The 14,241-nt window shown below is 39.8% G+C and overlaps 1 protein-coding gene across 6 annotated transcripts in view; it reads left to right on the plus strand.

Annotated features, from left to right (window-relative positions):
• The window catches only part of LOC140186943 (polycomb group protein ASXL1-like), a 117,005-nt gene that overhangs the window by 95,959 nt on the left and 6,805 nt on the right, over positions 1-14,241 (plus strand). For all 6 annotated transcript variants that reach the window (XM_072241767.1, XM_072241786.1, XM_072241806.1 and 3 more), the window contains 3 exons: positions 1,283-1,379; positions 2,662-2,767; positions 10,681-11,425. In XM_072241767.1, the coding sequence (XP_072097868.1) occupies positions 1,283-1,379; positions 2,662-2,767; positions 10,681-11,425 (948 nt within the window). The remainder of the gene's footprint in view (positions 1-1,282; positions 1,380-2,661; positions 2,768-10,680; positions 11,426-14,241) is intronic.

Here is a 14,241-nt window from a genome sequence, read left to right on the forward strand (position 1 = left end):
TTGAATAAATTCTCTTTTCTGGGGAGACTAATTGTTTATTGTCACTGTATTTTTCCCCTCTGTCTTTTGGGTCCTTGCAGTAGTAGAGTAAGCTTTCTAAATTTATACTATTATGCTTTTACAATACCACCAAATTCCTCATGGTGCCAAGTTCTTCTTTATAAATGGCTAATCTTGAGTTGAAATTTGTAAGTTTTGAACACTGCATGCCTTCCAGTGAGCTCATTATAAAACTCCTGATACAAATGAACAGCTTTGTGGAGTTCTGTTCATTGCCTTGTACTTGAATACAGATATTTTGCCTGTCAAATGCAGATGCTTTATTAGTGCAGGTTTAACTGTTGCTTGACCAAGTAGTGTTCTGATCTCATTTTCATATATAGCCGTCTTAAATTTAAACATCCAATAAAAGCAGTTAATACCTTCCCCCCCCGTCAGTCACACTTGAGTTTCAGTACAACTATGGTAATAAAGATATTTTATGAAAATTGTTTGCACAATGATACTAAATTGCATATTTTGCTAAGCTCCACTCCCACACTTGCTCAATTGTAACCTAATCATGCACAGTACTGACTGGCAGTCCCTGCCCACACACTTCATGTGCTTTCACAGCTGACCTTTCACATGCCTAACATCCACATTTGTGCTCCAGCAATGGAAGATGGGTGAAGTGCAATCAAGAGCGAGGGCCTGTCTTTTTTTCCCCACCCCCAAAACTTCGACTGCTCAGATATTTACAACCCCCTCTGACATACTCGTAAAGCTTGGGTACCTCTGCGCAAATAAGGAATCAGATCTGGAATTTAATCTTTTAAGGCTCAGCTACTGAAATCGTAATTTTCTGATCCATTGCTTGAATGATTAATTTAAATGTAATGCATTTTGACAGGTGGCAATGTTGTGCTAGTTCCAGTGTCATGGGGCAAGGGGCAAAAAATTTGAAAGCTCGGAACTATTGAGTTTCATGCACTCTGTTTTGTAAAGTAGGGACAGAGAATAACTTTGACATGAACCTTGATGCAACTGCATTATGTTTTCATGTAAATGAATACTGTTTCTGATTCTGTTTAAACTGACAGTGACTTTTCCCATATTTAATGTTGGGTTATCACTAATGAAAATAAATTAAAGCTATTACTTATTTGATGCTCTACTGGCATGTTCCTACAAACCTAATGAAGGACTCCAGGCTTGCCTTTCAGTTTGTTTTTAAAAGATGGAATATCCCAGTTGGTGTACTTTTTGTTTTAGTGGAATTGTTTCCTTTCACCTTTTATAGGTTGGTACTGATGGTATAATGCGGCTCAGTAACTCTGCCCTAAATAACGAGTTCTTCACCTCTGCAGCTCAGGGATGGAAAGAGCGATTAGCAGAAGGTAATTTTTTTTCTCCTGAAATGCTTTCTTGTTGCATTTTCTGAAGCTACAATTGAAGTAATATGAGGCATGTTCAGCTGAATCGTGAAAGAATGCTTAAAATATAACCTGCACAAGCTGTAGATCTGAAATAAAACAGAAAATGCTTGAAATATTCAGCAGGCCAGGCAGGATCTGTGGAGAAAGAAAAAAAAACATTTTAGATTTAAAAACAGTATTTGTAGTTTAATAATGTATGTGCTTGCTTCTGCCCATAGCATTGGAAAAGTGTTCTATCTTTTGCTTTGCCCTACTGATTTTGTGAAAGCTCTGATTGGAAAAATTTTGGCAATGACCCAAATCTGGGACCAAATCAATTCTGAAATTATGCCAAGCATTTGTATAGCATTGTCTACAAAGATCCATATAGTCAAGTCTATGGTATTTCCAGTTGTGATGTATGGCTGTGAGAGCTGGACTATTAGTAAGGCTGAATACAAAAGAATCGACGTCTTTTGAACTTGAGTGCTGGAGGAAAGTGTTAAGAGTTTGTTGGACAGCAAGAAGATCCAACAGGTCAATACTTGAAGAAGTATCACCAGATTGCTCACTGGGAGGCTTGATTATGAGACAAAAGCTCAAATATTTTGACCACGTCATGAGAAGACAGGATTCCTTGGAGAAGACTCTTGTGGTAGGTAAAACAGAAAGTAAAAGAAGGAGAGGACGACAGAGGCTACGATGGATAAGATAATATTACTCAAACAATGCGTATGACCTTGGATCTCAGAGAGGCAGTTTTCAACAAGAAGGCTTGGTGTGCAGGAGCCCATGACGTCACAAAGAGTCGGAGTCGACTCAATGACTGAACATCAGCAATATTTGTATAGCGAGATTGATGCGAGTTTGAAATTGGAGTTGAAATCCCTGTTTAGTTTTCGTTTTGGAGAGGTGTCAAAATTTACCCCATGGGACAGACTGGAGTCATGTATCCAGGTCACTATCATGTTTGTCACTGCTCAAGGGATTGCATGAGAATTGCCAAAAGTGACTGATTTCTCCAACACCGCCACCTGCAAAATCAAGTCTCTCCACCCCCCCCCCCCCCCCCCAACCACCTAAGTATGTGCCCTCTGCCAACCACTGTGCGGAACTATGTCAGCAAATGTCACTGTCTAATAATGATGCAAATTTATTGACAAAGTTAAGTTTTCTTTTTTAATCTTAATTTGAGCTCTGATTGCTTTGTAGATGTGCATAGTTTTGAGTTTTATTCTTATCGCTGTGCTTTGATCTTGTGTAGGTGAGTTTACACCTGAAATGCAGCTTCGGCTACGTCAAGAAATGGAGAAGGAGAAAAAAGTTGAGCTGTGGAAAGAGAACTTCTTTGAAGATTACTATGGACAGAAGTAAGCACCATGCGTTTGCTAAATATATTTGTGTGTTATGGTGCAGAAGTTAGTTTCAGAATTATATAGACTTTGGAGGAGATGTACAATGAAAAGGAGGAATCATTGTTTATTTTGTTGAAAACTGCTTTCAGGGGCTTTAAACTAGATTTGCAGGGGGATGGGAACCACAGTACCAGAGCTGACAGTGTGGCTGGGGTGAAAATAAATGATGTTAAAAGTTCAAGCAAATCTTCTAATAGAAAGGTTGTGAGTGGTGGTAAAAATCTTCTGAGGTGTATATATTTCAATGCTAGGAGTATTGCGGGGAAGGCGGATGAGTTGAGGGCGTGGATTGACGTGGAATTATGACGTTGTAGCAATTAGTGAAACTTGGCTACAGGAAGGGCAGGACTGGCAGCTTAATATTCCAGGGTTCGGATGTTTCAGATGTGATCGAGGCAGAGGAATGAAAGGTGGAGGAGTGGCAATGCTTGTTAGGGAAAATATTACAGCAGTGCTCAGGCAGGACAGATTAGAGGGCTTGTCTACTGAGTCCTTGTGGGTGGAGCTGAGAAACAGGAAAGGTATGGCCACATTAGTGGGATTGTATTACAGACCACCCAAAAGTCAAAGAGAATTGGAAGTGCAGATCTGCAGAGAGATAGCAGGCAACTGCAGGAAACAAAGTTGTGGTGGTAGGGGATTTTAATTTTCCATATATTGATTCGGTCTCTCATACTGTTAGGGGTCTAGATGGTTTAGAATTTATAAAATGTGTTCAGGAAAGTTTTCTAAATCAATATATAGAGGGACCAACTAGAGGGGATGCAATATTGGATCTCCTGTTAGGAAACGAGTTAGGACAAGTGACGGAAGTCTGTGTAGGGGAGCACTTTGGTTCCAGTGATCATAACACCATTAGTTTCAACTTGATCATGGACAAGGATAGATCTGGTCCTAGGGTTGAGGTTCTTAACTGGAAGAAGGCCAAATTTGAAGAAATGAGAAAGGATCTAAAAAGCGTGGATTGGGACAGGTTGTTCTCTGGCAAGGATGTGATCGGTAGGTGAGAAGCCTTCAAAGCAGAAATTTTGAGAGTGCAGAATTTGTATGTTCCTGTCAGGATTAAAGGCAAGGTGAATAGGAATAAGGAACCTTGGTTCTCAAGGGATATTGCAACTCTGATAAAGAAGAAGAGGGAGTTGTATGACGTGTATAGGAAGCAGGGAGTAAATAAGGTGCTTGAGGAGTATAAGAAATGCAAGAAAATACTTAAGAAAGAAATCAGGAGGGCTAAAAGAAGACATGAGGTTGCCTTGGTAGTCAAAGTGAAGGATAATCCAAAGTGCTGTTACAGGTATATTAAGAGCAAAAGGATTGTATGTGATAAAAATGGTCCTCTTGAAGATCAGAGTGGTCGGCTATGTGCGGAACCAAAGGAAATGGGGGAGATCTTAAATAGGTTTTTTTGCGTCTGTATTTACTAAGGAAACTGGCATGAAGTCTATGACATTAAGGGAAACAAGTAATGAGATCATGGAAACTGTACAGATCGAAAAGGAGGAGGTCCTTGCTGTCTTGAGGAAAATTAAAGTGGATAAATCCCCAGGACCTGACAGGGTGTTCCCTCGGACCTTGAAGGAGACTAGTGTTGAAATTGCAGGGGCCCTGGCTGAAATATTTAAAATGTCGCTGTCTACAGGTGAGGTGCCGGAGGGTTGGAGAATGGCTCATGTTGTTCCGTTGTTTAAAAAAGGATCGAAAAGTAATCCGGGAAATTATAGGCCAGTATGTTTAACGTCAGTAGTAGGTAAGTTATTGGAGGGAGTACTAAGAGACAGAATCTGCAAGCATTTGGATAGACTGGGACTTATTAGGGAGAGTCAACATGGCTTTGTGCGTGGTAGGTCATGTTTGACCAATCTATTGGAGTTTTTCGAGGAGGTTACCAGGAAAGTGGATGAAGGGAAGGCAATGGATATTGTCTACATGGACTTCAGTAAGGCCTTTGACAAGGTCCCGCATGGGAGGTTAGTTAGGAAAATTCAGTCGCTAGGTATACATGGAGAGGTGGTAAATTGGATTAGACATTGGCTCGATGGAAGAAGCCAGAGAGTGGTGGTAGAGAATTGCTTCTCTGAGTGGAGGCCTGTGACTAGTGGTGTGCCACAGGGATCAGTGCTGGGTCCATTGTTATTTGTCATCTATATCAATGATCTGGATGATAATGTGGTAAATTGGATCAGCAAATTTGCTGATGATACAAAGATTGGAAGTATAGTAGACAGTGAGGAAGGTTTTCAGAGCCTGCAGAGGGACTTGGACCAGCTGGAAAAATGGGCTAAAAAAATGGCAGATGGAGTTTAATACTGACAAGTGTGAGGTATTGCACATTGGAAGGACAAACCAAGGTAGAATACAGGGTTAATGGTAAGGCACTGAGGAGTGCAGTGGAACAGAGGGATCTGGGAATACAGATACAAAATTCCCTAAAAGTGGCGTCACAGGTAGATAGGGTCGTAAAGAGAGCTTTTGGTACATTGGCCTTTATTAATCAAAGTATTGAGTATAAGAGCTGGAATGTTATGATGAGGTTGTATAAGGCATTGGTGAGGCCGAATCTGGAGTATTGTGTTCAATTTTGGTCACCAAATTACAAGAAGGATATAAATAAGGTTGAAAGAGTGCAGAGAAAGTTTACAAGGATGTTGCCGGGACTTGAGAAACTCAGTTACAGAGAAAGGTTGAATAGGTTGGGACTTTATTCCCTGGAGCGTAGAAGAATGAGGGGAGATTTGATAGAGGTATATAAAAAATTATGATGGGTATAGTTAGAGTGAATGCAAGCAGGCTTTTTCCACTGAGGCAGGGGGAGAAAAAAAACCAGAGGACATGGGTTAAGGGTGAGAGGGGAAAAGTTTAAAGGGAACATTAGGGGGGGCTTCTTCACACAGAGTGGTGGGAGTATGGAATGAGCTGCCAGACGAGGTGGTAAATGCGGGTTCTTTTTTAACATTTAAGAATAAATTGGACAGATACATGGATGGGAGGTGTATGGAGGGATATGGTCCGTGTGCAGGTCAGTGGGACTAGGCAGAAAATGGTTCAGCACAGCCAAGAAGGGCCAGAAGGTCTGTTTCTGTGCTGTAGTTTCTATGGTTTCACTAGAGTGAATGTAAAAGATCTATAACTTTCTTCAAAGGGCAGTGCAATTCTTGGAGGTTTCTTGTCCAATGATAATCCCTGAAAATATTGACTTTAAACAATGGTTGAGTCACTATCCTTTTGCAGTTTCCTGTTCTTGTAAGTTACCACAAAATCAATTCCATTTGTAAGACCATAAGGTATGGCAAAATTAGGCCATTTAGCCCATCAAGTCTGTTCCAACATTCAGTCATGGCTTATTTGTTATCCCCCTCAACCCCCCTGTTCTGTCTTCTCCCCATAACCTTTAACCTTTAAAGCCTGACAAATCAGGAGCCTGTCATCCTCCACTTTAAATATGACTTGGCCTCCACAACTGTCTGTGGCAATGAATTTCACAGATTTACCATCCTATGGCTAAAGAAATCCCTCTTCATCTCTAAGTGTATTGAATTGACCTTAAGTATTTTGTGTTATTTTCATACTGTGATAATTTATTCTCAAGGATGTTCTTTTGCTTTGTCTTTGCTTTGTTTGGGTTGACATGAAAGGGTTCCATGTGAAGGAAAATTGAACATATAATTAAATGTTTATGACTGTGGTTTCATTTGCAAAATGGAAGTGAAGTAACAAGTGAACTGGTTCAGATGGGATTCATCCTGAATGCTGAATGAAGTCAGGGTAGGAATAGAAAGTACTTTCTGTACTCTTCTAGGCCTTCCGAGGTACCAAGTAGAAGAACAGAGATGCAAAATGGGTAAATATTACATCCTTGTTCAAAACGGTACAAAGACATGTCAGGCAGTTACTGGGCCAATTATATCAGCCATGGGGTAGTTCTTACAGAAACATCTGCATGATGCTAAGCTAGGGCACATCATCAGTGATGTTACATGGGGTCGTCAGGTGTTTCAGGTCTTTCAACATCATACACCCATGCCCAGGCAACCCAGTCGGGGTTGATCAGACCCCGGCCAGTGCCCTAGCAGCAACCCACCGATCTCCCCTCTTTATCTAGAGCCATCTTGACGCTTTCTCTGCTGCATCTGTGGTGGTAGAAATGGCTCTCCTCCTCCTCTCTCCCATGAAGAGGATGGGGGAGAGAAAAGTATATGGGTATAGGTGGCAGTGGGATAAAGGAAACAACTGGTGGAGACACTTGGGGAAGTTTAAGTTAATAAAAAAGAATGGCCATGGGCTTTCTAAAGATGATTCGTGGTTTATCAAACTGATTTTAATTTCCAATGCTTATGTTTTTTAATATATTGTATAAAATGCTGGAAGAGCTCAGCAGGCCAGACAGTACCTGTGGAGGGAAATGGACATGTGATGTTTTTAACTGAGATTTGGACTTCAGGATTGGAATAAAAAAAAGGCGGGGGCAGTGATAGCCAGAAGAAAAAGGGGAAGGATGGAGCGAGATACGGCAGTGATGGGTGAGGGGAAAAGATAGGCAGGTAGGGGAGAGAGGAAATGGGAATGATGTAAGAAGCTGGGAGGTGAAAGATGGAAGTGACAAAGGACTGTAGAAAATAGAACTTAAGAGGAAAGAATATTGGACCATAAAATAAAGGGAAGGAAGTAAGGAGGTAAAACTAGAGGGATGAAAGTATACATAATGGATAGCTCAAGAGGACAGGGGAGGGAAAAGTATATGGGTATAGGTGGCAGTGGGATAAGGGTAAATAAAGGAGGGGGAGAGAGAGGAGTGGTTACTGGAGGTTTGATTAATTAATGCTCGTACTGTCAGGTTAAAGACCACTAAGGTAAAATGAGGTACTATTCTAATCTGCACCTGTCCTCAACTTGGCACATCCTGTAGACTGACATATTAGTTTGGGAATAAGAAGCAGAGGTAAAATAACTCGCAATACACATAAAATGCTGGAGGAACTCAGAGCTGGCCAGGATTTCCAGCATCTGTAGATTTATTTGTGTTTGTAAAATAGTTGGCCACTGGAAGATCTGGCTGTAACATTATTTGCACAATTTATCTCTTGCACATTGGCTGTTTATTACACTTGTGCAGTTTTTCATTAGTTCTATTGTATTTCTTTATTTTCCTGTGAATCTCTGCAAGTAAATGAATCTCAAGGTAGTATACGGTAACATATATGTATTTTACTTTGACTTTGATAAAGGTGTTCAAGGGTCTCTTCGATAACCACATGAATATGGAGGAAATAGAAGGATGTGGAGAATGTGTTGACAGAAGGGATTAGTTTAGTTGGGTATTTGATTACTAATTGTACCAAGTTTGGCACAACACTGAGGGCTTCTGGCCTGTTCCTGTGGTGCACTATCCTGTTCTAAAATCTTTACTGGACATAGACCACTACTTGAGGTACTGTTTCTAATACTGGTTATCCTACTGTACAAAAGGTGTGAAGGTGCTGACAAGATTTGCAGGAATAAGGAATTTCATCTTCAAGTACAAGGGAGGATATGAGGAAAGTTATTTTTATGGGGAATGATTATCATGGTGGAAGCTGAGTCAATCAGTGTCAATAAGGCACTTGAGGGAACATTTGGATGCTTGCAGGGGGCTAAATTACTGTACAAGAATTTGGCATGAACACAGTGGGCTGAATGTCCGCCTACACCTGCTGGGTTTGAATTCTGTTTGGAGATTTGCTGATGGTGTTTTTCATTAGGTGCACTCAAGGCACATGCATTACACATCACACCTTAGTGTGCTTTGCAAATGACAAACTTGGAATACCAAAAACTCCATGCTAATGGTGGAAAAAGTTTGAAACTCTTTTCATGCAGTGATTATTTAAATAGTTATGTTTATGATGACTGCTTTCATCAGGACAGGCGCAGGATGTTTGTGATACGAAAGAATCACCTTTGAAGTACTTGGATACTAATGTTTACCTAACTGATGAAAAAATTATTGAAGGCATCATTGTCAACTTCAAGCATGTCAATCATTCCATCTCTGAGCACTTGGTATTAAGTATGAATTGAAGGTGTGCAAAACAAATATACTTGGTCACTCAAGGAAGTAATTTGCCTTTTTTTACCCCTAAGAAATCCAAATGGTACTTTTTCTTAGGGATAAAGTTTTTTTTAGTTCAATCAATAAATTTATGTATTTTGTCAATATTTACCTTTGATCTCTGTGGACCTCATCCCTCCATGCACAGTAAGGTAAATATTAGGCTGTGCTCTCTAAATAGTACATCACCTGAAGAACAGATTGCATAATTTGGATAGAAATGGCAACCTGTTCTATTTGCATTTTTTGCTATGCAAAATCTTTTTTTTGGTAGGAACCACTGGAGAAATGGATACACTTTTATAAATATCCTGCTGAACATGTTAGTGTTCTGTTGTGTAGCCCATATGAGTGAGGTTTAAGGTGTCTAATTTTATCACTTGATAAATCAAGAATTGGTGAATTTGGTGCTCCTTTCAACTTTTTTTGCATTATAGACATACTTACAAGACCTCTTTACAAGCAGCAGCTTCAAAATTACAAAAAAAAAACCTCTCCCTGCTCTAAGGCCTCTATGTTGCAAAATTTTGCAGTATTTGTCAATTGTAATTTGACTTTTTTTTTTAGCATGAATTCTGCATGCATTTAAGTTTATTATCTAGGGAGGGAACCAGGCATTGAGTAGGCAAACTAGTTTTAACTATTCACATATGGCATGTGAGTTAGTGTTTTGGATGGCTCTGTCTCCAAATGTGCTTGTTTGAGTATGATACTACAACCAGGATCAGAACATGTTCTAGCCATTCAAACTGCAAGTATTTCATCCTTGCTCTGTATAACGTAGCTTTAATGCTACATAAGATTAGCACAGAACCGTCCTTTGTTGCCTTGGATTTATGAAATTCTTTAATGAAAATTTATACGACAGTGTTGGCGCGTGGCCAAGTGGTTAAGGCGTTCGTCCAGTGATCTGAAGGTCACTAGTTCGAGCCTTGGCTGAGGCAGCGTGTTGTGTCCTTGAGCAAGGCACTTCATCACACATAGCTCTGTGATGACACCGGTGCTAAGCTGTATGGGTCCTAATGCTCTTCCCTTGGACAACATCAATGGTATGGAGAGGGGAGACTTGCAGCATAGGCAACTGCTGGTCTTCCATACAACCTTGCACAGGCCTGCGCCCTGGAAACCTTCCAAGGCGCAAATCCATGGTCTCATGAGACTAACGGATGCCCATACAACAGAAACATTATTTTACGGATTGTAAAACCGTAAGTTGGATGAATTTTCAATCAATGAATATCAGGTTAAAATGTGTTTCTAGCCAACTTTTCAATCCAATGATTTGTTTTAGGAATTTAATAATTGATTTGCTTTAACAGTGTCACCTTTTTTTGAACTATTTTCGAAACCTTTGATTTGCTGTTAAAGCATTGATGATGGCTAATAATATGCTTTTCTTTTTTCTTTGCTAATCAGCTTCGGTCTTGGTAGTGGGTTAGATTTTTTTTTCCCCATATAATAAATTTACTATATTTCAATATTATGAATTAATCAATTTGTACAAATATAGAGTAAGGAGTTTGTATGTGCAATTCAGTATAATGTATTTTATATTTTTTTTTTGAACTCTGTATTCTATGTAGAAAATTAATAAAAATATTGAAAAAGAAAGAACAGTGTCACATATTTGGTTGAATAGACTGACATAAGTGGCTGTAATTTTCTAAACTGATGATAGATGGAGCACAGAAGTGTAAAAAAAATTCAACTAACTTTCTAAGATATTGCTGTACAGTCTGGTCTAGTGTGTATCTGAATATAGTTGTTCTTGTTACATTGACAGATTGGGCTTGTCGAAAGCAGAATCTGAGCAGCAGACAGGTGCACAAGTGGAAATGGAAAAAGAAGCCAGTTCACCTGTCTTAGCAGGGCCATCTAAGCAACCTAGTCCAGTTAAAAAGCAGGATGAGAGAATAAGGAAATGCACTCGAAGTTCAAAGGTGGACCTCAAATGTAGAGTGAGGAGAAGTCTTGTTGAAAGAAAGCCCGAGCCACCTGAACAAAATGAAAATACAGTTTCGTGCACTGTATCATCTCATGATACCAGGAGCCAGAAACAACATTTTGAGGCTAAGGCATTTCAGACAGTCAGCTGTGCAGATGAAGATCAACTTGGCTTAATTAACAATGAAACTAGTCCTGGGCATCCAAAAGAGGCACTTGCAAATAAATCTGCCTTAAAGTCCAAATCTCTGTTGCTTTCTGAGAGACCTGCAGAAGTACAGTCTCAAGAGCATAAGAAATCTGATGGACATTTAGAATTGACTGATGTTCAGCCTGCTGGAATTTCCAAGGATCAGGTCACCTGCCTTACTATTAAGAGTGCTGCTTTGAAAAGTGAGTTGGAGCACAATTTCGGAGAGTCTAAAGACCAAAAAAGAAAGTCTTCTGAATATGGGGCCTCTACCTCTGGCCCCGAGAAGAAGCCGCGTCTTGAAGATCATCAGTCCTTTCGGACCGCAATTGATAGCTTTCGGACAGAAAAGGAACAACCTACAAAAGAAGAGCCAAAGGTGCCACCTATTAGGGTACGTGATTTTTTTTTTTTAAACAGATGAGTCATTATTTAAACAATTTAATTTAACTGGACGTTTAAAATGTAACATGGTTGCAGTGATTTAATTTTGGGATTAGAATTTAGTATTCAAATTTCTATGATACATCAATTTAACTTTGTTCAATTAAAAGTGCATTCTCCTCCTTCCCCCTTCCCCATGCCATATAAGAACTGAATTCCTCATTTACTTTAAAAATGGTGAATTTTTAAAGTTATGTAACCATATAACAATTACAGCACGAAAACAGGCCATCTCGGCCCTCCTAGTCCGTGCCGAATGCTTACTCTCACCTAGTCCCACCGACTTGCACTCAGCCCTTAACCCTCTATTCCTTTCCTGTCGATATGGCTATCCAATTTTACTTCAAATGACAATATCGAGCCTGCCTCTACCACTTCTACTGGAAGCTCGTTCCACACAGCTACCACTCTGAGTAAAGAAGTTCCCCCTCCTGTTACCCCTAAACTTTTGCCCCAACTCTCAACTCGTGTCCTCTTGATTGAATCTCCCCTACTCTCAATTGAAAAAGCCTATCCACATCAACTCTATCTATTCCCCTCATAATTTTAAATACCTCTGTCAAGTCGCCCCTCAACCTTCTACGCGCCAAAGAATAAAGACTCAACTTGTTCAAACTTTCTCTGTAACTTAGGTGCTGAAACCCAGGTAACATTCTAGTAAATCTTCTCTGTACTCTTTATTTTGTTGACATCTTTCCTATAATTCGGTGACCAGAACTGTACACAATATTCCAAATTTGGCCTTACCAATGCCTTGTACAATTTTAACATTACATCCCAACTCCTATACTCAATGCTCTGATTTATAAAGGCCAGCATACCAAAAGCTTTCTTCACCACCCTATCTACATGAGATTCCACCTTCAGGGAACTATACACCATTATTCCTAGATCCCTCTGTTCTACTGCATTCTTCAATGCCCTACCATTTACCATGTCTGTCCTATTTTGATTAGTCCTTCCGAAATGTAGCACCTCACACTTATCAGCATTAAACTCCATCTGCCATCTTTCAGCCCACTCTTCTAACTGGCCTAAATCTCTCTGCAAGCTTTGAAAACCTACTTCATTATCCACAATGCCACCTATCTTAGTACCATCTGCATATTTACTCATCCAATTTACCACCCCATCATCCAGATCATTAATGTATATTATGACAAACAACATTTGACCCAGGACAGATCCCTGAGGCACACCACTAGTCACAGGCCTCCAACCTGACAAACAGTTATCCACCACTACTCTCTGGCATCTCCCATCCAGCCACTGTTGAATCCATTTTACTACTTCAATATTAGTACCTAAGGATTGAACCTTCCTAACTAACCTTCCGTGTGGAACCTTGTCAAAGGCCTTTCTGAAGTCCATATAAACAACATCCACTGCTTTACCCTAGTCAACTTTCCTGGTAACCGCTTCAAAAAATTCAATAAGATTTGTCAAACATGACCTTCCAAGCACAAATCCATGTTGACTGTTCCTAATCAGACCCTGTCTATCCAGATAATTATATATATACCATCTCTAAGAATACTTTCCATTAATTTACCCACCATTGACGTCAAACTTACAGGCCGATAATTACTAGGTTTACTCTTAGAACCCTTTTTAAACCATGGAAACACATGAGCAGTACGCCAATCCTCCGGCACCATTCCCATTTCTTATGACATTTGAAATATTTCTGTCAAAGCCCCTGCTATTTCTACACTAACTTCCCTCAAGGTCCTAGGGAATATCCTGTCAGGACCCGGAGACTTATCCACTTTTATGTTCCTTAAAAGCGCCAATACTTCCTCTTCTTTAATCATCATAGTTTCCATAACTTCCCTACCTGTTTCCCTTACCTTACATAGTTCAATATCCTTCTCCTTAGTGAATACCGAAGAAAAGAAATTATTCAAATAAATTGTTCAAACCATTTCTTCTGGTTCCACACATAGCTGTCCACTCTGATTCTCTAAGGGACCAATTTTATTCCTCACTATCCTTTTGCTAGTAATAAAACTGTAGAAACCCTTTGGATTTATTTTCACCTTACTTGCCAAAGCAACCTCGTATCTTCTTTTAGCTTTTCTAATTTCTTTCTTAAGATTCTTTTTTACATTCTTTATATTCTTTGAGCACTTCATTTACTCCATGCTGCCTATATTTATTGTAGATATCTCTCTTTTTCCAAACTAAGTTTCCAGTATCCCTTGAAAACCATGGCTCTCTCAAACTTTTAACCTTTCCTTTCAACCTAACAGGAACATAAAGATTCTGTGCCCTCAAAATTTCACCTTTAAATGACCTCCATTTCTGTATTACATCCTTCCCATAAAACAATTTGTCCCAATCCACTCCTAAGTCCTTTTGCATCTCCTTAAAGTTAGCCTTTCTCCAATCAAAAATCTCAACCCTGGGTCCAGACCTATCCTTCTCCATAATTATATTGAAACTAATGGCATTGTAATCACTGGACCCAAACTGCTCCCCAGCACATACCTCTGTCACCTGACCTATCTCATTCCCTAACAGGAGATCCAACGCTGCCCTTCTCTAGTTGGTACCTCCATGTATTGCTGCAAAAAACTATCCTGCACACATTTTACAAACTCCAAACCATCCAGCCCTTTTACAGTATGGGCTTCCCAGTCTTGTGTGTGGAAAATTTAAAAACTCCCACAATGACAACCTTGTGCTACAGAAATCTTTTATCTCCTTACAAATTTGCTCCTCCAATTCTCATTCCCCATTAGGTGGTCTATAATACACCTCTAT

This window comes from Mobula birostris, chromosome 2, assembly GCF_030028105.1.
Source record: "Mobula birostris isolate sMobBir1 chromosome 2, sMobBir1.hap1, whole genome shotgun sequence".
Taxonomy (NCBI): Eukaryota; Metazoa; Chordata; class Chondrichthyes; order Myliobatiformes; family Myliobatidae; genus Mobula; species Mobula birostris.